Source organism: Poecilia mexicana, unplaced genomic scaffold, assembly GCF_051168715.1.
Source record: "Poecilia mexicana isolate PSO_F unplaced genomic scaffold, ASM5116871v1 scaffold_4, whole genome shotgun sequence".
NCBI lineage: Eukaryota > Metazoa > Chordata > Actinopteri > Cyprinodontiformes > Poeciliidae > Poecilia > Poecilia mexicana.
In genome coordinates, this window is record NW_028263373.1 from 21,675,822 (window position 1) to 21,699,752 (window position 23,931).

Here is a 23,931-nt window from a genome sequence, read left to right on the forward strand (position 1 = left end):
GGCTTTCAATTAATTTAATACACAGTAAAAAATGCTGGGTTATTTTCATAACCCAATTTCTGGGTTGAAGCTGTTGGGTCATAGGTTGGGTTAGTTTGACCAAATATTGGGTCAAAATTCATAACTCATGAGTTGGGTCAGAAATTTATCGGAAGTCTACATCTTGCACACTTCTGTTGGGCCAGGAGTTGGGTGGGTAGATTTACCCAAACGGTTGGGTTAAAGATGAAACTTGGAAGAAGCCACGCCCCTCTTCACAAGCCTCCATTTTCAACATGACTGTGAACATTGCATAACGGACTTCTCCTCTACTTTGAAATAAGACATGGTAAGTAAAAAGAAGATAAAGTTTCAACGTTAATAGAATTTTATACATAAATTGAATTTATTTCAAACATGTTTGATATTTATTTTTATGGTTATTTGAAATGTTTATTATGGCAGGTTGCTCTGACAAAGAGCTTCGGTGTTGCTACAACACGGATGTTGGGGAAAAATAGATGAAGGGGAAGGGCACAATTTGTCAAGTAAATTAAATTCAGTTTTTAATATAACCTCAATCATATTTGTTCGTAACTTAACATAGTCAAATTTTTAAAAATCGATTTAGTTTTAAAAGAAAAGGTAGTTGACGGTTTGTCCCCTGATTTTTGCAATATGCGCGCGCATCCTCAGCGGGCTGAGGCTACGTGTTCGAACACCAGCAGTAATGGCGGAGGAGAGCGAGCAGAGCTTTAATAATGTGGGTATATTATGCTTTTTGAAAATAAAATAACTTTTGCAAAGTTATTAGGCGATAAATTAGTTGTGTAAACCTGAATTATGCGCTCGGTTTATTAACATATAGTTTAATTACAAACATGCTCGGACGTGTTCGGACTTATCGCTCCCCTCCAGCCGCCGCTCGTCTCGCCCGCTCCGTCAGTTGACCGGGCGGAGCGGCTCGTTAAGCCGAAAGAGAACGACCGTCTCCCGGCACATTGCTTTCAAACTCCCGCTGGTTTTCGGCAACGAATTAAAAGCAAAACTAATACAATATCTAATGTTAATGTTTGCTCATTTTATTATTATTGTTACTATTAATTACAAATACATTTATTTAAAGTTGGTGCTGAAAGTTATTCAGCACTAAGTTTGTGTTAAGTTTTACTTCTAAATTAAATTATATGTGTCATTTTATTTTATTAAGTGCTATATTTATTTTTAGGAACATAAAATTACTCTGAACATTTGAAATTGCTGGCTAATTACAAGTTATTTGCAGCTATAAGATTTCAGTCATTCTTAAAGTTTGATTTGTGATTTTGTCTTTTCTGATAGATTTTGTAATTTTACATCCAGGATCTTCAGGAGAATTAAGCGAAACCCAAACTCCTCGTTCTCAACGAAGACCTTCTGCATGACCAAGAACATGAGTCTGCTCCCTCAAGGTATTGAAGCTCAGAAGAAATGTTCTCTAAAATGTTTTCATGCTTTCTAGTTACTGCAACATTTTAACACTAACTTATGTTTGATACAGAAGGTGATGTAGTCCTGCAGCTGCTGCCAGTACCCCTTCCTGCTCCACCTTACTAATTTGGGAGAAGTTTCAGATCCATCAACCTGGAAATTCAGATGTTTTCATTGATATCCAGCCTGTAAGTCAACCTTCATCTCTGAATAATGCTCAGATCGTTTAAATAAGTGCATCACATTCAATAGTGAGGTTTTGTGTTAAACTAGAATCAGTCAGAAATTAGTTTTTGAGAATGTATCCCTTTACCTTTAAATTCACTAAAGGCCTGTTTTTGTGCTTCTCTCTCTTGTTCTCAACGAAGATCTTTTGTATGGCCAAGAAGAGAAAGGAGCGGCCATCTTCTCAACAACATGAATTTTCTCCCTTAAGGTATTGAAGCTGAAGATATGTTTATAAACTGTTAACATTTAACATTTTAACACAAGCTTATGTTTGCCATGCAGACAAGATGATGTAGCCCTGCAGCTGCTCCCAGTTCTCCTCCCTGTTCCACCTTACACATTTGGGAGAAGAGTTTCAGATCCATCAACCTGGAAGTTCAGAAGGTTTCATTGATATCCAGCCTGTAAGTCAACATTCATCTCTGAATTATGCTCAAATTGTTTGCTGTTTATATAAGTTCATCACTAATGGCCTGTTATTTTCTGTCTTCTCTCTGCATCAGGTTGGGACAAACCTGGTGGTGCATCTACAAAATGTGACAACATGGAACCCATATGTCCTCATGCAGGGAGACAGGCAAAATGCTAAAGTGTCGTTAAAAATGCTCCTTGTTTAATGGCTGAAAGGTTTACTTGTAGTTTGCTTTAAAACAGACTTTTTTTCATTAAATGTTTTCTAATGTGGAGTAACAGATACTTCTGGAGTTGTAGCCAAATGAATTGAAGTGATTTAACTACTTATGTTTTGTAACTTTTGTAAATGAAATCTGCTGGCTCTATATATGTATCATGTGGAAATAAAAGAAGCTTTAAATTCATATGTCTTTTAATCCTTTTTTTATATAGTGAAATTTAAAATAATTTTTTTTAACCCAACTATAGTGGTATAATAACCCTTGTGTTGGGTTATGAATTTCAACCCAATTTTGGGTCAATTTAACCAATTTAAACAAGTCAATTTAACCCAACGTTTGGTTAGTTGCCATGACCCAATGTGCTGGGTCAAACCCTCAACCCAACCCAGTTGGGTTAAAACAACCCAGCGTTGGGTCGGTCCATATTTGACCCAGCGCTGGGTTACGTATTGGGTTATTTTTAACCCAGCAGTTTTTACTGTGTAAACTTGACTGTTTGCAGAAAGCATTTTCATAGAGTGACAGAAATCCTGATTTTATTGACTAGAATTTACTAAATTGTGTTTTTTTCTTTCAATTGATAACTAGGAAATTAAGTAACTTTATTTATTTTAATAAGGAAAACATGGAAAGCCCGTTTTAGGTTTTGGACCTGGAATATTTACACTTCCCTTTCCATCAAATCTGACTACTTTATTTGTTTAATGAAAATATCGCTAGGTAAAATACCTTTTTTTGGTCTTAAAGTCATTTTGACTTCACGATTTTGGTCCATGTGACCAAAAGTTTAAAAGAATGGCCTCCATGTGGAATAGTCCATAACTTATATTAAAAAAAAAAACCTAAAATGCCACCCAGGAAAGAAGAAGCCATGACTAAAATAGCTGCAGAAAACCTGATAGTTTTCAAATGCACTCAGAGACTAATTACATTTTTGGTGACATTCCCTGTGGTCTGATGAAACTAAAATTTTATTGTTGGCCACAAGACCTTCATTAAATATAAAGTAAAACAGGGAATTTCTAAGTCCAAGAACATCTGTAAGACCTGAACAATGACCCTACACATAGAATAAGGATATCAAACTTTGCGTTTTGGAGTGACAATTTAAAAACTGATTTCACTTCCATGGAAAAGCTGCACACAAGTCAGTCGGCTAAAATAAACATTTGACTCTGCTGCACCAATTCTGCAAGGGGGAATGATTAAAGTTTCAGAAAGCCGTTTCCAAAACCTTTAACTCAAGCTGCGCTTTGAAAAATGCAGAGCACACATTTATACACATCTGAATTTGAAGACAATGGACAAACACATTATTCTGTGGTTTAGGAAACAAAAATATATTTTTTGTGAACAGCTGTGAACACTTTAGTCTCATTTCATGTCAGACAAAAAATAATAATTCTATAAAATTAATTTTGAATGTAATCTTCCAGCTGACTTTCCAGCACTGCTGTATTTTAATTGTTAAAAGATTAAAGTTAAGGCTTCAAATAAAAATGTTGGAATTGCTTTAAACATTAAAAAATGTTTAATATTTGAAAAAATCTTCCAGTATTTGCTGATTTATTTCTGGGGGAAAAAAAGGTTTTGGTGGCCTTTAGACCTGGTTCTTGCGTCACTGGACCTTTCTGGCCAGAACTTTTTTAGTTGCTTTTTTTTTTTTTGTCAGGTTGTTGAACTCCATGTTCAGTTTATTTACAGCTGCTCACCTGCCTGTCAACATTTCCCTCTTTTTTCATCTTTTCAGGCTCAGGGCTCTGTTATTGCTTCAACATGGTTTGTTTTTATGGGCAGATAGTAACCTTCAGTGCTCTGAAATTTACAGTGTAAACAGGGTGGAAGTGCAGGCAGCCAGAAGGGGATCCTTCTGCCAAACAGTAACCTTCTTAGCACTTCTAAATGTCTTCAAAGAGGAAAAACCCACATTAATATTTGAAGCTACTTCCGTTGAAGGAGATGCTAAGGGTTTATGTTTAAGCTAGAGCAGTGGCTACACTCTGCTTCAATATTTCACTTTTCTGGGAATTGGTTTATTTGGACTCTAAGAATTTGTCTGCAGTTCATTGGAAGAGAGAAGTTTAGCCGGGTTGGTGAGGTGAATAATTTAAGTTACTAAACTGGAGAATGGTGCGTTTCACACCAGCCCTGTTCAGTCCACGTTAACCAAACTCCTGCACAAAAAACCCCAAAAAACAAACAAACTCTGGTGCACTTAAAAAGCTCCGTCTCGGTTCAGTTGATGTGATCTCTGATGTGATTTGAAAGCATTCACATTGCATATTTGCTTCTTACTGTATTGACACTGTTCAGAAATATTTATTAGGAACTGCACTCCTGCTGTGATTCACAGTCATCTCAGCTTAACTTGGCTGTGTCGCTGGTCGTACGGAGTAGGCGGCGGGAACAACGGTCTGACAATGTATTCATCCCTGTGGGTTGTGCTGAAATTCATGTCACCCAGCGGGAACTTGAAGTTGGTCTGTTTGGTTTACAGAGAGCAGATTAATCACCAAGCTTAGACATTCCTGCCTGGAGCTTTTTTAGTGAAAAGGTGAAAATCTGATGAGGGATTTTATTTTGTGATTCCTCACCTTTATCTGCGACTCACACGGCTGCTGTTGGATGATCTTCTTAGGCTTGTAGTCAGCCATTGTGATGGTGATTTTTGGGCCCAAATCTGAAAAACAAGTAAACAAACAAAGTATTATTATTTTTATTATTACTATTTTTATTCTTATTATTATTATTACTACACATACCTGGTCCGGTCAGTATGTAACTATTCGGATAGGTAGTTACTTGGGGTTGATCTACTTCCTGTTGGATGTTCTGCTCAGGTTTGTGGGGTTTGTAGCTTTCTTTCGACACACTTTCTGGGCCAAAATACACGTTACTTTTCGTAATCAAGTTGGGATCGGGTAAACACACTGGAGGCCGTGAGCCGTTCTGTTGTTGTGTGAGTAAATGTGACACTTTCAGATTACTGAATCAGAATTATCTACACTAAATTAAATAAAACTCCCAAGCTCTATGAAGGGCCCCAAACGGTAAAACTGTAAAAAGTAAAATTTGTAAGCTTACACTTGAGAAGAAGATGTTGTTGGTGGTCAAAGGAATATTTTCTCCGCCTTGCTCCTTGTTAGTGCCAAAGGGCAGAGAGCTGGCACGCTGATGGTGTTTTAATGGGACAATAGGTTCTGCAGTCAAGGAAACAAAATTTGATTAATTAATGCATTAATATTTTATCAGTTCACTTGATTTATTCATAAAATGTTGCTATATAATGTGGTATAGAGTGACACATAATTTTTTTATTATAAAACTTTAGTTGTGTTGAGACTAGAAGTAAATATATCTGGAAAATTTTTAATGCATCTATTGACATGAAATTCACACCAGAAACCTGATTAAAGTGAGACTTATTCACACTGTTGGAGGATTTAGATTTAAATGGGGTTTTTTTAAACCAAGATTTTTCTTTCTGGTAGAAAATTAGATGTACACCTATCAAAACCAACAAAACAAAATAAATGAGTGTCACTTAAAACATCTTCATATTTTATAAAAGAAATTAGATATTGAAAGGAGTTCAACAGTTCTCCTCATCCAACGCTTAAAATGTTTATTGGTAATAATCTATTTATCCCAACTGACCATCGTTTTCAATGGCTGCTTTTTTTGTTGTTTATCCTTCTTACAAAGAGAGATAGAGTTTGAGGAAACTTAGCTTGTTCAGTTTTTGCAGGAGAATGACTGGGAACATTCAGGAGTTTAAACATCAACTTCAACTGGTGTCAAGGTTTTGCGAAAGCAAGGATGCTGAGGTCTTTACAGAGGTTTTTGCTTTAATTGATTTATGTATAATGAGAAACCTGATGATCAACTATGAGTCTGGCCTAAACCAGCTCTTTTCATCTGAACATAATAGCAGGATCGCTTTCTAAATACTCTCAGCTGGTTTCTTTTTGAGATTTTTTTCTTCCCATGTTGTTCTATTTATTACACATAATTTAGGGCCTAATCTTTGCAGGTTTCTTTTTGTGGGTAGATTTCCTTGGTTATTGTTTGAAGACATTGTTGGCCCATTAGAAACATGTTTACCGAGAAAAATTACATATTCAACACTTCCTACTTGCTGTAAACGACCAAATGTTCCACAGTTTCACTTTTGTAAAGCAGCTGTATCTAATTCACTGAGTAAACTGCATTATTATATCAGGAAGCCATTTCAGAAGTCAAAATGAGGAAAAACGTACCAACTGTGTGGGGTTTAAAGTCATCTCTAGAGGTGACCCATCTGTCCTTGTAGTCATATCTAGGTCTCACCTCATCCTGATATATCGGCTTCACTGGGCTGGAAAAATGTTTCAATTGTTATTTTGTTCATTAGAATAAATAAGAAAATACAAGATGACCAACATTTTTTAAAAGCAACAATAAGATACCAATTTATAAGTATTTAATGGTGCTTAACAATACATAGATATTAAAGGTTTCAGTATTTTAAATGTTTTTCCTTTTCATTTTGTTATTGCAGTAAAACGTTGTCAATCTTAAACTGGATAACTTTTCTCCATCCTCCTTTCGGTTGGAGAAAAATTATCCTTTAAGTTGGATCAGTTTGGACTGATCCAACTTAAAGTCTGGATCAATCCAAACTTTAAGCCTCTGTGGGGTTAATGTTTGGACTGATTTACGCTTCAGCTTAATGTCTCTTGCTCCTTAAAACGCTCTTTCACAATCTGAACCTGATCATTCTAGATATTGATGTCCTGCTTACACTGATGCAGCCATGAATGTGAAACAGAAAAGCACTTTTCAGACTCAATTATCTTTTTCTTTAGAGATCCAAAGTCTGTTCTTTGTCCTCCATGCTGCAAACTGAAGCAGTTTATTGAGTTTCTTCACTGCTGAGAGAGAAGACAGCACTTTAATCCTTTCACATTCAGAAGTGTTTCTGACCACCAGTCCATCTATTTTACTTCCTTGAAAATGATTAGTTAAGACTCTAATTTATTTAAGTTTTAACATTTCTCCCCCTGACTGTTTATGTTATGAGTCATTTACAAAAAAAACCTTCCAGAAAACTTTCTGACCTGTTGACAGAGATCTGAGGGAATGCACTTGAATATGATGTCTGTGTTTCTGAACCCTTTGCAGGATTACCCATACAGACGGAGGAGTAATGCTGAAAAACAAGAAAAACTTTTAATCTAGTGTTAATTGTAGATTTCTATAAGGTATTTTCACCAGAAACAATTATTTCATACATTTTGACATTTAAAGCTGATCAGACTAGTTCATTCAGCCACATTTTAGTTTATTAGTTCTATAATAATTGACTGTCTATGTAAATCTGTTATCGGTGCTGCTATGGAGAGTTTCGTAAACAATAAAATTGTCTCAGAAGTGAATGTTTTTATTTCCACCATATTTTTTGTGTAGTACCCTTTCAGCTAGCTCCACTGGTTGGACAAGATGCTTCCTATAGGTGTCTTTGTATTGGGAAAGAAAGTTGAGAGCGCGTTGATCTCCTTTTATTGTTGGGAAACCTTCTTCTACAGAGAAAAAAAAACATGATTTGACATTTTTGTTAAACATTACCAACAGCAGGATCAAGAAATACACCTCGCTGCAATGATTTTAGTGTTACTCATTACAAGGGACATAAGGTTAAAAGGTTCATTGTTCAATGTTTAACTTGATGTTGGTAAACTAATCTTAGCAAAATCTGGTAAATATTCAAATAAATCCTGTGGTCATTCATTCATAATGTAGCATGGCTTTTCATTTAAATCATGAAGCAAATGTGAACAACATACCTAAATGACTGACTTTGGGTTTTACCAGTTTTGATGGTGGATGTGGAATAAAGCTGGCTTGTGTCATGCTTATAGGAATATCTTCCACCGACCGGATCTTTATTTTTGGTTGAAAGTCACTAGTAGCTCTCTGGATACGAGTCATCTCCTTGGAGGAGGGTCCCTGAAGGTCTGCAAGCATGCTAGAGTTACCCTTGTGCAGGTTATGCATGACAAAATATGAATCAGGACACCTGTCTCAGGTATGTGTGGGGTACCGGAGCTGTTTATGGCCTAAAACAGCTCTAGTAATCTGACTATAATATGAGAATTGCTTTCTAAATACTGACTAATTTCGGTGGTTTCTAAGCTGTTTTGTAACTTCTTTTCAGTATTAACCCTTTGCACGTGACGTCACGCTCTTCAGAACTCGGCCCGCTCCGCCATGATGGACGTCAAAACAACCAATGCGCTCCTGTAAAGTCTGTCAAAAAACCAGACGTCTCTAGCCTAATATCGCTTTAATTTAGTTGATTTCACTTTAGAAATGGTCATAGGGTGCAGTGCGGTTGACTGCACAAACAAACAAGAATGCAAACCAAACTTGTAATTTTACTGAATAACTTTTAATGAGGAAAGATGCGGCGGCGATGGACAGCAGCCGTCAATCATTCTGTCAAATCGCGATCTGCAGCGAATACTTTTTACAAGATAAAAAGACTATCGTTTATATAATTAATAAGCATGATTAGGAATATATAAAATATTGCATAATGGTAACCATTGGTCACCATGGAGACAATGACGCACCGTCATGTAGCCTAGCATGTATGGAAAAAAACTGGTTAGCATCTCGTCTTTTGGTACGTTTTTAAGGCTGCTCCGGTGTAAAGGGAAACGCTGTTTATGACATAGTGATATAAATCATGTGTGAATTCAGGCAAAGTCAGTAGATCAACACGTCAGGAGGGAAGAGATATGGGTTGGTTTGTAAGCTAACTGTTTCTAGCTTCTGTAAATACCGCCGTCTATGGGCCCCAACCAGGTGTGTTACGTTCACAGATAAATTAGCTCGACTCGAACAAGTAGAAACCATGAATAAACTGGCAAAAACTACTTGGGAAAACAACTTAAGTCGCTCTATTCAGTACACCTGTCCCTCCCTTCCGGCGTCCATCATGGCGCCTCGACTGATTAAGTGACTAACTAGTTGCAAAGGGTCAATATTTTCAGTGATTTTTTTCCAGTGTAATTTAATTTATTGAACATGATTTACAACCAAATTTTTGTTTTTCTTGTTAAGTGTAGACTACCTGTAAGTTTGATTTGGATTAGCCCATGAGAAATATTTACTGAGACAAATTAACATATTCAACACCATTTTTTCTTCACTGTAAATGGCAAAATGCTCCACATTCATTTTCCGGTTCACTTTCATCTTGTTAAACTGTATCATTGTATCTAAAAGCCATTTTAACAGAGCTAAACTCATAATAAGTAAAAACATACCAACTTTGTGGGCTTTAAAGTCATCTTTGAAGGTTGAGGTCCAGCAGTCTTTAAAGACATCGCTTGTGATGAGCACCTTATTATCTTTCTTGTTCTGCTCTCTGTGATAACTATTTAATAGTTTGTTAATTACAAACAAGAAAAATACAAGATCATCTACATTTTTCAAAAAGCAACAATAATATTCAGAATTACAATAGTTGAATGTTGTCTGGCCATAAAGGAAACAACCATTCACAGTGATATCGCAAACAAACTTTAACTTTACACCATTTGTAGAAAGATTTCAGTGTTTCAACGCAACAAACCAAAATGCTTTTTCTTTCTCTTTTTTTGTTATTGCATTAAAAATAATTTTTCTCCAGTCTTCCTTTAATTATCCTCTGTGGGGTTAAAGTTTTGACTGATTTACGCTTCCTTGAAACGCTCTTTCACAATCTGATCCTGATAATTCCTGATATTGATGTCCTGCTTGCACTGATGCAGCCATGAATGTGAAACAGAATAACTCTTAACTTTTCAGACTCAACGAGCTTTTCCTTGAGAGTCAAAGTCTGTTCTTTATCCTCCCTGTTGCAAATTGAAGCAGTTTATTGAGCTTCTTTACTGCTGAGTGGTTTTCTTAAGGCCAAGCAGCACTTTAGTCCTTCCACATTCAGAAATGTCCTTTAGCCATTGAATCTGGTTTTTTACTTTCTTGAAAATGATGAGTATTCAAGTTTTAACATCTCTCTCCAAATTTCACCACTTACAGCAGTAGTTTTGGTGAATTTTGTCAGTTGTTTGCGTGACAGCATAAACCTCTAAGGTTTGCTATTCTCCATATCTGGGATAAATAACTTTGAGGTGAAAAATACTAAGCATTATTGTAATCTTTTAATGACAGATTATTACATTTTAACACTATAAAATTAGTGGAAAAGACACTTTTAAATTATCTGAGTAATTTAAAAGAAACCTTCCAGAGGTGGAGAAAAGTTTTGTACCTGCTGAGATCGAGGTAGGGGTATGATGCTGTGTAGACTGTTTCTGTTTCTGAACGTTTCCCAGGATCACCCATAATGATGGTGGAGTAATGCTGAAAAACAAACGGCAAAAAACTTTTAATAAAAATAACTTTAATCAGTTATTTTATAGTGGATTCCTAATTTAAATTAGTTCTAACAACATTTTATGGGCTACTGGATACATAAATATCTGCCAGGACAGACAAGGAAAGAAGGAAGGAAGGAATGAAGGAAGGAAAGCTAGTGAGAAAGCAAAAAACTAAGTTAGTTAGTTAGTTAGTTAGTTAGTTAGTTAGTTAGTTAGTTAGTTAGTTAGTTAGTTAGTTAGTTAGTTCATTTTGCAACAACTATCTGTCAGATGTGTCACACTTGTGTCTAATGAACACAAACTGTCACATCCATTTGAAAAGAAAGTTACTAAAAGCCGTCTCTACCTGAAGTTCTCCAATTCACAGACTGGTTGAGACAAATAAACACCTGTTTTCTGGGTTGTATTTATATCCCAGGTCAACATAAAAGTCATGGATTATTTATTTGAAGTTCATAGAGACTGATAAAGAAAACATGACCAAATTAGGTGAACAACAAATAAAATGTATCAAATCACATCTACTTTTTTTTTTTTTACTTATTTGTGTATTTTTATCAATCCTTAAATATATATAAATTGTGATCTAAATACTAAATACAAACTAATCAAGAAACTGAAAAGCTCCTTTGGTAGTTTATTTAACACACTTATAATGTTGAATTTCTGTGTAACTCTGTTATCTGTGCTGCTATGGAGAGTTTCTGAAACAATGTCAGCTGTTCTCCCATTAAATTATCTCAGAACTGAATCTTTTTATTCTCGCCATAAATCTTGTGAAGTACCTTTCCGACAGGCTGCACACGCTGGAGAAGATGTTTCTTATAAACATCTTTGTAATGGGAGGTAAAGTTGAAATTGCGTAGATCTCCTTTTATCGTTGGAAAACCTTCCTCTACAGAGAAAAAAAACAACAAAACAAAAGCACGATTTGACGTTTGCTAAACGTTGCCGACAACAAGATCAAGTAATAAACCCTCACCGCAATGATTTTAGTGCTACTCATTATGAGTTACATAAGGTTAAGAAGTTCACTGTTCAACGTTTGACTTGTTTTTAAAAAGCAAAACTTGGCAAAACCTGGTAAATATTCAAATAATTCCTGCAGCTGTATGAATTCATGAGGCAAATCTAAATAACAAATAGGAATGTGACATACCTAAATGTTTAACTCCACATTTTACAAGTTTTGATAGAGGTTGTGGAACATAAGCGGCATGTGTGATGGTTTCAGGAAAATGTTCTGCCGACTTGAATATTGTTGCGTCTGTTGGTTTAAACGTTTTGACAAATAGCTGATGGCGAGTTAATCCCTGGGACTCCATGGTAAAAGTCTCCCTTTGCCTGAAGGTTTGTAGACATGTTAGAGTTATTCTGCTGCAGGTTATCCATGGAAAACGATGCAGCGGGACACCTACCTCAGGTATTTGTGGTGTCTAAGCTGTTGATACTCTGAGAATACTGTTCTGCTGTTTCCAAGTTGAAAGTCTCAGTCTTCCCATATGCAAGTTGCACTAGGATATGGATAATTTCTGTCTCAACAGATCTTAGAGGGTCCTTCTTGGAGCAATGACTCTTTACTTAAGCCTTGTGGTTTCAGAGCATTTGAAAAATGCTACAATGCCTCACCGTGGAAACTTCTGTGCTGTGAACATGCTAATGTTGCTTGCTGCTACTGCAAAGAAACAAACTCAAGACATGGTGTCAAATAAAACAATAGCAATTTTTTTCATTTTCATTGTAAATCTACAAAGGGACATGTAGCAATAGGGAGGTGGCAAAATCTTTTAAAGCAAAGGAAAGACAAATATGATGCAACATGATGTAATGCACCTTTGCTCATGCTTCAATGGCCAAACGAGACTTTTTCACAGTTTTTTAAATAATCTAATTAGAATGAAAATGCGAGAATACAAAGTTAAAGAACAAAAAGCCTACTAGAGATAGCAAAGGAAAAATTATACATACCATTTTTAAATCAATTTCAGTATTTATACTAGTCTTCATTGTAAATATCAAAAGTATATTCCTTCAGTGGACAGTTTAGTGATTAAAACTGGCTTGAATATGACAAAATTCATTCTATATCTACAAATTAAATTTTACTTCTTATTTTTTGCGGGGTAAGTTGGAAGTGGGAAAGGTGGTTTGCATCTTTAAGGGAGTTAATTCACCAGTATCATTTGGACATATGCAATTCTTTTTACTTTTATAAGGCATTTGTCATGGAGATTTTTAAAAAAATAATTTCGTTGTGCTTTTTTGGTGCATAACGACATTCTGATTTAAATTCCCCTTCAATAAACAAGCTGATAAATATTTCATGCCATTTGCCGTCCTCACACCTGAAATATGTGAAAAATAAAGTAACTATATATAAATTTTGAAAAATATATTTTCAAATTTACAGCGACACAGGGAGCTAAAATTAATTAAAATCTATCCAACCTTTTACTAGCTGTTCTACCTAGCTACAGTTGCCCTGCCACGTAAAATCAATTTCTCCATGGCAACGGCAGAGGTCAGTCAAATTCCATTTCAGTTCAGTAATATTTCAAATCATAGCAAATAACAAAAATCTCAAAAATTTAAAACAAAATGTATGGCTGCGGTGAAATGTTGATTAAAGATTAAAAATGTTCTGTAGAAAGGAAAATAAAAAATAATACTGTCTTTTTCTCCAATGTAACCAAGAAAACGGAAGTGACGTAGATCAGCGGCATCTTCTTCCGCTCTCTTTTCGGTGAGGCTCAGCTAACGGCCGGGTGGGTACACGTTTTGTTCGGGTTTTATTTTAGGATTTTTTAACTGTACTGAACAGTTTTATACAAAAAATATTTTGTTGTGCCGTCTATTAAGTTAAAAATAGTTCCTGTTTTGTTAGTATTATTAGTGTTTTAGGTAGAGAATTAGCGTTATCGTATTTAGATTTTACGTTACCGACAGGCATGTGGCGCGGCCCTTCAACGAGTTCACCGAGCTAAAGGCTAATGCTACGTTTCATGTTAGTCTGTACTGGCCCTTTAGATATGTCTACATCATTTTAGATAACAAACAAATGGCCAGCATAAAGATCAACATTTATGTAGATTGTGTGTAAGAATAATGTGAACGTTGTAACAGCTTTGAGACGTCATTGAAAGAGCTGACCGTACGCCATATCTGACCTGAGTTTGTTTCCTCCAGCCTGCAAACATGCAGATCTTCGTGAAAACGTTGACGGGGAAGACCATCACCCTTGAGGTTGAGCCCAGCGACACTATCGAAAATGTCAAGGCAAAAATCCAAGATAAGGAAGGTGAGTCCTAGCATCTTCACCGCACTCAGCTGTAGAGAAAAATATCCATATTATTTTCTACTCGGTCATTATCACAGATATGTTGGCAACATTTCTAAAGATGTCAAAACAAATTACTTAATCTGAAAGAGGATTTAAGCAAATTTTTTGTCTATTTGAGTTTAAATGAAATCAAAGTGTGGGATAATTTGAGCTCATGATTTAGTACCACAAAAAAACTTAAACTTTAAGAATTTTCAGTGAAACTTGAAGCTTTTTCAGTTTACCACAAATGTCAGTAAATTGTCTTCAATCCGTTGTTTGATTTGGCCAAAATTTCAAATTAGTTACAATGTAATGGGGTATTTTGTTTGTCAATTTTATTTACTTCACAGCCAAGACAATGGAAAATACCAAATGATCTGGGTTTGTTTACTTTGTAGTGAACTTTAAATCTTTAACAAGAATGCAACCATGAACTAAATTTGTCCTAAAGCCTCACATTGTACTGCATCTGCTTTCAGACATATTATTAAGTCATTTATTTTAGCAGTCTTATATTTTTCCTTACAGTTTACAGTAAAAAAAAAAAAATATCTGCGGTTGCAGGTTTTGAGGTGGTTCAGTGGGTAGTATTGGTGGTCATCTTCGTCTCACTCCGTTTTGGGACTTTTCAGTTTATGACGAGCGTGACAGGGATCCTAATTGTTTAGAAATGTTCGGTATTTACTCATTTTCCAGGTTTAAGTATGATTAAAAACACAGTGTAGAGATGTTGGATGCATTTTTCTTCTGTTGTCTTTGGAGCAACAGAAAAAGTTTGCTCCCTGTTTCATATTAATTTGTGACTTTATCTTGGTTTTATTATTTTTATCATCAGTGTTTTAGTTTGTGGTCTTACTGGATCAATGTGCGTGCTCTGAAAAATTTAATACTGCAAGTAAATATGCCATCACATATCTCTGATGAAAATAGAAAAGTGAAAAAACTCAGAATATTCAGTCTGTGTTTTAATCAGGGTTGGTTTATATACATTTCTGTACATTTTAAGTGGTTTTTAAAATGTTGGGACTCAGTCATTAAGTAATTTGTGTTTGCAGGTATTCCCCCAGATCAGCAGCGTCTGATCTTTGCTGGAAAACAGCTGGAAGACGGACGCACACTGTCAGACTACAACATCCAGAAAGGTGAGGCCTGAATATCTAAAACAGAGTAATAACCTCATAAACCACGGTAAATAATCTGTAGGATTAGGTTGTGTCAACATTAGAAAGCATGACTCTTTCTGTAGATCTGATATTCCTCCTGTAAATGTACCATATAAGTATTTTAAGTTGTTTGAGAAATAGTTTTGAAATCTCTTTGAGGTATAAAATGTGTTTTCATTGTGTTCCAGAATCAACCCTCCACCTGGTCCTCCGTCTGCGTGGCGGCATCATCGAGCCGTCACTCAGACAGTTGGCCCAGAAGTACAACTGCGACAAGATGATCTGCCGCAAGTAAGTCGAGTTATGCAGAAATTTGCACCATTATGTGCAAAATTGCTCTTAAGTCACCATATTCAGACTAAACAAGTTTGCATTTATACAACTGAATATTAAGATAACTTTTAATCTTAAATTTAAAATAACTAGTTTTTCACTTTTTAATTTCCGCCACATCTAAGTTTTTCTGTATTTAATAGATTTTTGATGCAATATATTCTGACTTTAATGCGATCTTAACAGATCTACATCTTTCAGTGTTTGAACTGTTGAAAAACGGATAATTTTTCCTCCCAGGTGCTACGCCCGTCTGCACCCTCGTGCTGTGAACTGCCGCAAGAAGAAGTGCGGACACACCAACAACCTTCGCCCCAAGAAGAAGCTGAAGTAAACACTTTGGTTGGATTGGCACTGTGCGCCATTTTGCGTTAAAATAAATAAGAAAATTATGTTTCCAGCCTGGTGTGTGTGTTATTCAGTCACTTTCCTGCTGCATAATGGTGACATAATTACCTGGAATAAGCCACAGCTGGTCCAATAAACTCTATTACTGCTCTCCAAATATTCTCAGATGAAGATGGAAGATGGGTGAGGGGTTCGCATTATCTCTGTTCGGAGAAACTTTCCTTCTCTGTCCTGGATAACTCATTACAGGATTTCCTGGAGTTTGTAACTGGACTTTTCCAGAACTTACTGGTCTGAGCATAATCAGTACAGAAAACATCACCTGGATGAGCTCATTAAGACACAAGGAAAGAAAGCAACTACTTCAGCAATAATCAAATGAATAAAAATATAAAATTTTAGGTACTTTTATATTTAAACTGGAAAGTATTTCTCTAAGTAGTTAAATGAACCTATATAATATATTGATTTAATTTCGGTAGAAATTATAAGAAACAAATCAAATTTTTCCCCATTAAAAGAACCACAGCAGGATTATTGCAGGGCAATGTTTTAATGTTTAAAACAGCTCAGTACAAATATAATGAAATCATCTCAACAAATCCCATCAAAGATTTATTTAACGCTGATAGTTTAGACGTCGGCTCACTTCCTGTTGGGCGGCTTGCCTCTATTCCACGGACAGTTCTGAGGTATTTGGAGTCGTATTTAAAGGTTAAATATGTTGGACAGAAAAAAAGAAAACCTGGAAAAATAAAATTTAATGGAGGTGAACATTGGATTCCTTCAGGCGGAGTTGGTTTCTGTTCATGAGGCTTCAGCGGAAAATCTTTGGCGCTACTCTCTTGCAGGTAGCGCATCTTTTTATAGTCTTTATCTTAATGTATGAAAGAAAATATAATTTCATGTTACTGCTACATCTTTTGTTTCGCCTTCTAATATTTCAAAAAATATACAGTCACACACGAGGGATACAAAATGTTATTTTTACTCTTCATTACAAGCAGATTTAGAGAAAAAAACAGCAAATTTAAATACTCCAAATGTTTAGTTAACTTTGCTCTGATACTTTACCACGATCTGCATGTTAAATATTTGAATGTTGACTAAGCCTACATGAAGTCTGGTCTGTTAGCAGTAGAGGGCATCCTGTCTGTTTCTGATAAATCTACAAGGTCGCTGTGCAGAAGTCAAACAGAGACGAGGCTGTTCTGACGCAAATGTCTGACATTAACCTTGCAGAGTGTTTTTTTTCTTCCCTCCACAGCATAAAGGTTGGCAATTCATCATAATCTACTAACATGAAAAAATCATTGAAATGTTTTGCAAAAGTCTCAATCTGCACAACTTCCATTTTCTACAAGCAGGCAGCTCTGTTGGTGTTGCTGGACCGGGTGCAGGCAGCAGCTAAGTTTTGATCCTTTGATTGGTAACAAGACTGAAGAAATGTTTGTAGTGTTAACGTGACTTATAAAAATCAGAAACAGCTGAGAATTTATTTAAACTACAAGTCAAATGACTAAATCAAAACTCAACATGCAGCCTCTCGTACCGCTTAATGGTCACATTTTGTTTCACAATTTTGTCTGGATTTTATAATGCAGAAAATGAAGTGCAAGGAAAATAAAAATCAGAATTAGATGTGAGGAACATCAGTTTTCAAGTTTCCACAATGATTCTCAATTTAATTCAAGTCTAAACTTTAAATAGGCCATTTTAGGACCTAAACCCAGGTGTGAAGTTTTAAGTTCATATTTTTTTGATTGGTTGTCTTTGGCTAGGAGCATTGCATTTCTTCAAAAGGCAAAGAGATCTTATTAAACTCTCATGAAATGGTGGCAGTTTTAACAAATATGTAAAAAATATTTTTATAAAGTTACTACTGCTGCTTCTTTAAGCAACTCTTTCTGACATCTTTGTAAAGGGGGCTGAATACAAATGAATGTGACACATTGGATTTCATTAAAACTTAAATCATTTTCCTTCCACTTCACAATCATGCTCTACTTTATTAGTCTATAATATAAAATCCCAATAAAACACTGAAGTTTGTGGTTGTCCTGCGGCAAACAGTAGAAGAGCTCAAGAAGTGTAAATACTTTTTCAGATGACTGTATGCGTCATAATGTAGTTTGGTACTCAGACTGTTTTCACATCTCGATGCTTTATGACCATTCTGGCTGTCACTGCTTCATCAGCTGCAAAACAAAAAACAAAACAAAACCCCAGCACCCTATTTGTACCTATACAACTGTCATGGAGAAATCAATAACCCATCAGTTGCAAAGAAGCCATAAAAAAAGAAGAAATCAATGGTGTTTGTGCATCTGGAGTTCACATCTTACGCTGACAGACAGGTCAGCTAAGTACCACTTTACTACTGCGTTGTGCTGTTTGGACCTGAGGCTGCACTGCAAAAATATTAAATATTACCAAGTAGTTTTATCTAGTTTCTAGTGCAGATATGCATTACACTTGAAATACTGCAAAACTAAATTATAAGTAAATTTTCTGCAAGTTAAAGGAGCTTATTTTAAGTAAATAAATCTTTAATATTGATGAAAAAGTGCTAGTCTCACTGTCAGATTATTTCATTTATGAGAAATAATCTGCCAGTAGAACTAGTAGTTTTTCACCAATATTAAGGAATTATTTCATTAAAACAAGCTAATATATCTTGCAGAAAAAATACTTATGTTAGTTTTCTCTTATTTCAAATTTACTAAGATATTTGCACTAAAACGAGACCAAAATGGCTTAGTGAGATTCTGTGTTTTTGCAGTGTGCTCACATACAGCGTCTCATTGGTTGGCAGGTAAAGGGATCCTGCAAGGCTCATGCATTGTTACCGTAGCGACCTCAATGCTGCATGTCTGCTGAGATCACAATTATAATATTGGTATTAATAGTGTTGAGCAACACAATGTATATAAAGTTAAGCTTAATCTTTCTGTGTGTGTGAATACTGACAAACGTAAACAACTAAACTTGGCACAGATACATGATGAAGTGCAACGTGATTCGACGCGAGACAAAAATTCTCGGATTCATGCGAACTTCTGTTAAGCAGCTGTAGCTTAAATTTAAATTCAACACTTTTTTTAAGTTACTTTTTTTTTTCTTTCCATTTTTGGCTGCAGATTTCCCATCCCGGCTCTTGTGCGCAACGCATCGATGAACATGAATAATAGAACAAGTTGTGAGAAAGAGCAGTTCTTATAAAATATAAACAGTTTTATGCTGGCGATCCTCGGAGCTGGAGCGAGTTGTTGCATCTCTTGAGTTTGCTGATGTGCTGGCTGGTGTGATCCTGCTGCCTGTGGATGGTGTAGAGCTGCAGGTCAGGGTGTTTGTCTTCATGTGTCCAAACCCTGACCACACTCCTACTGGGTGCATCTCCACAGCCTCATAGCAATTAATGCAGGCGTTTCACTTGTAAGTAGGGCTGCAGCAAACAATCATTTTAGTAATTGATTATTCTGGTAATTAATCGGGTGAAAAAAATGGGCGCATTCTGCAGATATTTAATTTAACCGCTTAGGTTTTTTTTTTTTTTTTTAAAGATGCAAATAAATAATCCAATAACAAAATAAACATTTTATTGCCTAAAACGCAAAAAAAAAAAAAAATGCATTCCTTTAGTGTACGCTTGATCATTTGTAACAAAGAATGCATCTACAGTGAAAAAATAGTTAACTGTTATTTTTTGATTAGTAAAAATATACTGACACTATGTTTTAAAATAAACATTGTACGTTTAAAAATGGTGATGTTTTTATTTCATTATTATTATTTTGAATGTTTCCAAATCTTTGGGGATTTGGAGACATTCAAAATAAAGGATAAAGAGTTATTTCTTTCATCACTACTTTTGTCTTGATATACCGTAAGTTATTTTGACGTTTTGGCTAACGTTCGCCGGACAAATGAAATATCATTAAATATCCGGAAAACGTTGTTTGCTAACGTTCCGCAGGTTAATGTTCGGCAAACGGTTAGCAGGCTAACGTTCGGCAAACGGTTAGCAGGCTAAAGTTCGGCTAGCGGTTAGCAGGCTAACGTTCGGCAAACGGTTAGCAAGCTAACGTTCGGCTAGCGGTTAGCAGGCTAACGTTCGGCAGCTTACAGGGGACATTGTCTACATGTTAAATGCTAACAGGAGATTTTACAAAAGAATTTGAACCAAGTGAAGCTAAAAATGTCACATTAGTTCTGTGTAGAAGATATTTACAGGCAAAAAAATGTTTTACATCTAAAAGGCAAAATGTTTATATTTTTTGTACATTTGTTGCTCTAAGATGTTTTCTCAGTAAATGCCCATTTACTGCAGATAACAACCAATTACTAAATTAGTTGATGATTATTTCATTAACTGATCCAGCCCTACTTGTAAGCATTAGTAACTTGAATCACTAATAGTAACTATAAGATTTAAACCTAAATACTGCGTTTCTACAACCACATGAGGAGTCCAGGTGTTTATTTTAGTATTATGTGGACAACAGAGTAAACTACAAGATAAGAAAATAGACCTTTCACTCTCTCTTGTTTCTTGCAACCACACATGTAGAATTTTGATGAGGCGCTTGTCTGATGTAACTCGAACTCTTAAGGCTCCGTCATCTCAATGTCTGTCCAGACATGCCCAAGAAATTCAAATATATACATGCAGCTCTGGTGGAAGCAGAGCTGCTCTATCACTGTCCTTTTCTATCTTACACACACACACACACACACACTCAGGATGTTGTTTGGTTATTTGATAATTCAATCGCCACCCTGGCTTCCTAATCATGGAGAATATAACACCACAATGAGCTTGAACATTTAAGCAACAGGCCAGAATCATTAAATATAGTGTTAAATAGCAATCCTCCTAAAATATGCTCTCCCTTACAATGAGGATTCACATTATTAATTTTGGCTAATTAATTTCATTACTATGAACATATAAAGCTAAAAGTCTGGCACCTGTGGTTCTGCATTTTACTTAACAGGCTTCATTTATAAAGTGGATTTAAAACAGAGTACGACCTTCCTTTGATGCTGAAGTGATTTTTATCTCAAAGGATAGTTCACGGATGTTTCTTGCCAAATGCTAATTTGAGTTGGCACTGTCATTAAATGAGTCATGCACATGCAGTCACATTGAGCAGGGCCAATGGTGAGATACAGAAACCTAGGCTGCTTCCACACAGCAGGCGAATGTGGTCTACCGGTGTATCTGAATTTTTCACTGCAGTCTGAATGGCCCAAAAACAAATCTGATTTGAGCCACTGGTACTAAATCGAATACATACGCCATTGTTTTCTGTGTTTGCAGGTTGAACGGTCATGTTGCATTTTATCCGACTTTTACTTCATTAACATGAGACATGCGTCATAAATCTCCAGCAGAAGAAGAAAGACTGGACATAAACAATGGCTGAAGAAATTATAATTATGAATTTATAAATGAAGTTTGTTCCACTGAAGCTCATCACATCACAGTCATGGCTCTGACTACGCATCCCAGCAGGTTTCCCAATGCTCCACAAAAAGTCGTTGCTATTAGTTGTTTCATTTTTTAGCTCCCTTTGTGTTATGATCTTGTGATAGATTTCTGTCGGCTCGCATTGCTGAACAAACGTTCAAATGAATCAATAAACGGCTCCATTCATTTTTACCTCAGTAAACAATGCGCTGCTGTGTGACGTCAACGTTCTCCTTTCATTCACACAGAAGTCCAATTGCGGTCACATTTAATTAAAAGAACAAACGAGCATGCACACACAGACACACACAAAGATCAGATTTCAACATTAAGGCCTGCTGTGTTAAAGTAGCCAAAGTTATTTTGCTTTAAGATTCTCAACCTTTGTTCCAGTATTGATCCAAATTGAAATCTATTCCTGATTTTCCTGACAACACTGAGTCAAAGTAATCATTACTATATTGTCTTTACTGAGATATTTCAAGTATATGCCTAAAGGCTTGCTAATATTTTGTCAACAATAATACTTTGAAAGTTTTTAAGATTATTTTTTCTTTTTGACATTCATCTATCCATTGTCTTCTGCTTATTTGAAGTCAGTTAGCAGAGTCCAGAAGGTCCTGGTGACCAAAGTGTTAGCAAAAAGGGGATTATAGTCTCTAATTTAATCTGGGGTCTCCTTCCAGCAACACGTTTTCATAAAACCTCCAACTGGAAGCGTTGTGGCGACATCTTCCCAAACACCTCATACATATGTCTTTGAACATTGTACAAAAATTTTACGAAATGGTAAGTCAACAACAAAACACTTTTCTTTTCCAGCAGTCATTGTACAGAGCATACAGCGGTAAACCAGCTGACCAAACGTGCTGGAGCTCAGCTGCGGTTGCTAAGCAATGGGCTGGGCTTGGCTGAGGTTGCTAGGTAACGGAGCAGTGTCCGTTGATCATGACTTAACAATCAGGAGGTTTATGAAGCGACTAATTTTCCAGACAACAAAAAACTTGAACTTATTGCCAAAACCCGTCTGGGGGTTTATTTAAACACCTGACCTGTTTTCTGAAGCAGTTGAGATCAAAATTAAAGTAGAAAAATGTGCAAAATGTGAGTTTTGCATATTAAATTATCTTTAATTTAATAAAAAGACTCTCCTCCCGGCTCACCTGAAGCCGGGAGGAGAGTCGAGGTCAGGCGCAAGTTGATTATGGGAGTCAAAATCTCAAAATGTAGCCCCGAGTTCAAACAGCTTGTCACTGTTTGTCCTGGACAATTAGCTATCATAGCAGGACAAAAACAAATTAAAGGCTATGTGGGTCGTCTATACCTACTGTGTTGGACTTAAGTACTTTTAATTAGATATTTTCACTGTGTACTGATGAAGCAATGTAAAACTACCAAGGAAGCAACTTAAATAGCAAAAAAAAGAGACCAATATTCAAACCAGAAGATGTGAGTGTGGGTATTTGAAAAGGCAGGTGTCTCTTGATGTGTTCAGAGGAATTTGAAGGTTTAGGTTACTGATATTGCTGCGATGCTTGTTCTCTACTGGAATGAATGGACAGACTGCAGATAGAGCAGAGTGGCAGCACCTGCAGTGGTTGTTCACATAAAGCTGAGCATTCTTTACACATTCGATTGTTGGCTCCAGAAGAGGCAAAGCAATCCAGGTTTGCTATGATTTCCAGCTTTTGTGAATCATTTATGAACACCTAAACGTACCTAAGTGAGTATAAATGTCTGTTTTTATTTGTAAATGAGATCCCAGGAGAGACTTTTTACTAAAAGCTACAGCATCAAAAAGCCATAAAGGGTGCTGTTGTTTTCCAGGGCAGACAGATCTTCCTCCTTCAGACTGGCTAGTTAGCAGATGCAGATGATAAAAAAAGACAGGACGGTTTTGAGAAAGCTGTCAATCTTCACTGATTCTCTCAGAAAAAGGTCAACCTCAGTGATTTCCACCTCATCTCTGTGATCTTTGCTGTCCTGCTGCACTAATTCAACTCTACGAGCACAGACTGTGGAGATGCTTCCCAGCTCCAGCTGTGGCTACTTATCCACCAGTTTTGCTAGACTTTCTCTCAGGCCTTTCAGGTCACCGATTTTGACGTCCAGAACACAGATGATTCGCTGGACTTCAACCTCTGCTTGCTCCTGCTCCTCGAGATTCGTGGCCAACGTTTTCTCAGCGCTCTGAGCACGACTCTCCAGCTCGGTGTTTCGTCGCTCCAGGTCCTATTTGACCAAAGGTAAACAGGGTTTTATTAATCATTGACAAACATTTGATCACTGAATATACGAGATACAACAACAAGAGATCACCTGGTGATGGTAAACTGGGATTTAAATAAAGACGCAACACACTTGACTCTCTATTCCTCAATAACAGATTCGGTTTGTAAAGCTACACAGTCAAAATTTAACAGCAATAATGTGGGTTATTTAGGCTGGCAAGAGAGAAACAAATGGGGATTCATTTTGCAAAACCATGTTTTCACCATGTCGTTCATGCATAAATGTCAATTTTAAACTAAGTTTTTAACTTACAATTTTAACAAGCTAAATATTTTGCTAC

At 36.2% G+C, this 23,931-nt stretch overlaps 3 protein-coding genes and 1 long non-coding RNA gene across 8 annotated transcripts in view; 2 read left to right on the plus strand and 2 right to left on the minus strand.

The window, feature by feature from the left end:
• The first annotated feature begins 13 nt into the window (after positions 1 to 13).
• LOC148159978 (uncharacterized) lies at positions 14 to 2,495 on the plus strand. 5 transcript variants are annotated; one of them, XR_015762700.1, is made up of 6 exons: positions 14 to 328; positions 1,321 to 1,430; positions 1,520 to 1,637; positions 1,818 to 1,885; positions 1,960 to 2,081; positions 2,181 to 2,495. It is a non-coding gene; the product is annotated as an uncharacterized LOC148159978 (long non-coding RNA). The 5 variants fall into 5 exon arrangements; XR_015762701.1 differs by having other exon boundaries at positions 1,342 to 1,430; XR_015762699.1 differs by lacking the exon at positions 14 to 328 and adding an exon at positions 679 to 742 and having other exon boundaries at positions 1,342 to 1,430.
• Positions 2,496 to 2,979: 484 nt separating this feature from the next.
• LOC106922736 (uncharacterized) lies at positions 2,980 to 12,045 on the minus strand. Its single transcript, XM_014995400.2, has 12 exons — positions 11,880 to 12,045; positions 11,506 to 11,615; positions 10,612 to 10,703; positions 9,626 to 9,735; positions 8,138 to 8,308; positions 7,764 to 7,873; positions 7,412 to 7,503; positions 6,572 to 6,669; positions 5,397 to 5,512; positions 5,075 to 5,261; positions 4,907 to 4,992; positions 2,980 to 4,794 (listed from the first exon to the last, which is right to left on the minus strand). The coding sequence occupies exons 1-12, from the start codon at positions 12,043 to 12,045 to the stop codon at positions 4,666 to 4,668; spliced, it is 1,467 nt and encodes a 488-aa protein (XP_014850886.2). The 3' UTR covers positions 2,980 to 4,665.
• Positions 12,046 to 13,400: 1,355 nt separating this feature from the next.
• uba52 (ubiquitin A-52 residue ribosomal protein fusion product 1) lies at positions 13,401 to 15,938 on the plus strand. The gene is made up of 5 exons (XM_014995403.2): positions 13,401 to 13,485; positions 13,907 to 14,018; positions 15,098 to 15,184; positions 15,394 to 15,496; positions 15,779 to 15,938. Exons 2-5 carry the CDS (start codon positions 13,916 to 13,918, stop codon positions 15,870 to 15,872), a joined length of 387 nt encoding a protein of 128 aa, XP_014850889.1. The 5' UTR covers positions 13,401 to 13,485; positions 13,907 to 13,915; the 3' UTR covers positions 15,873 to 15,938.
• Positions 15,939 to 16,420: 482 nt separating this feature from the next.
• Positions 16,421 to 23,931, minus strand: part of homer3b (homer scaffold protein 3b) — a 128,509-nt gene continuing 120,998 nt past the window's right edge. The window contains exon 10 of the mRNA XM_014995402.2: positions 16,421 to 23,591. Coding sequence (XP_014850888.2) covers positions 23,406 to 23,591 — 186 coding nt within the window. The 3' untranslated portion in view covers positions 16,421 to 23,405. The remainder of the gene's footprint in view (positions 23,592 to 23,931) is intronic.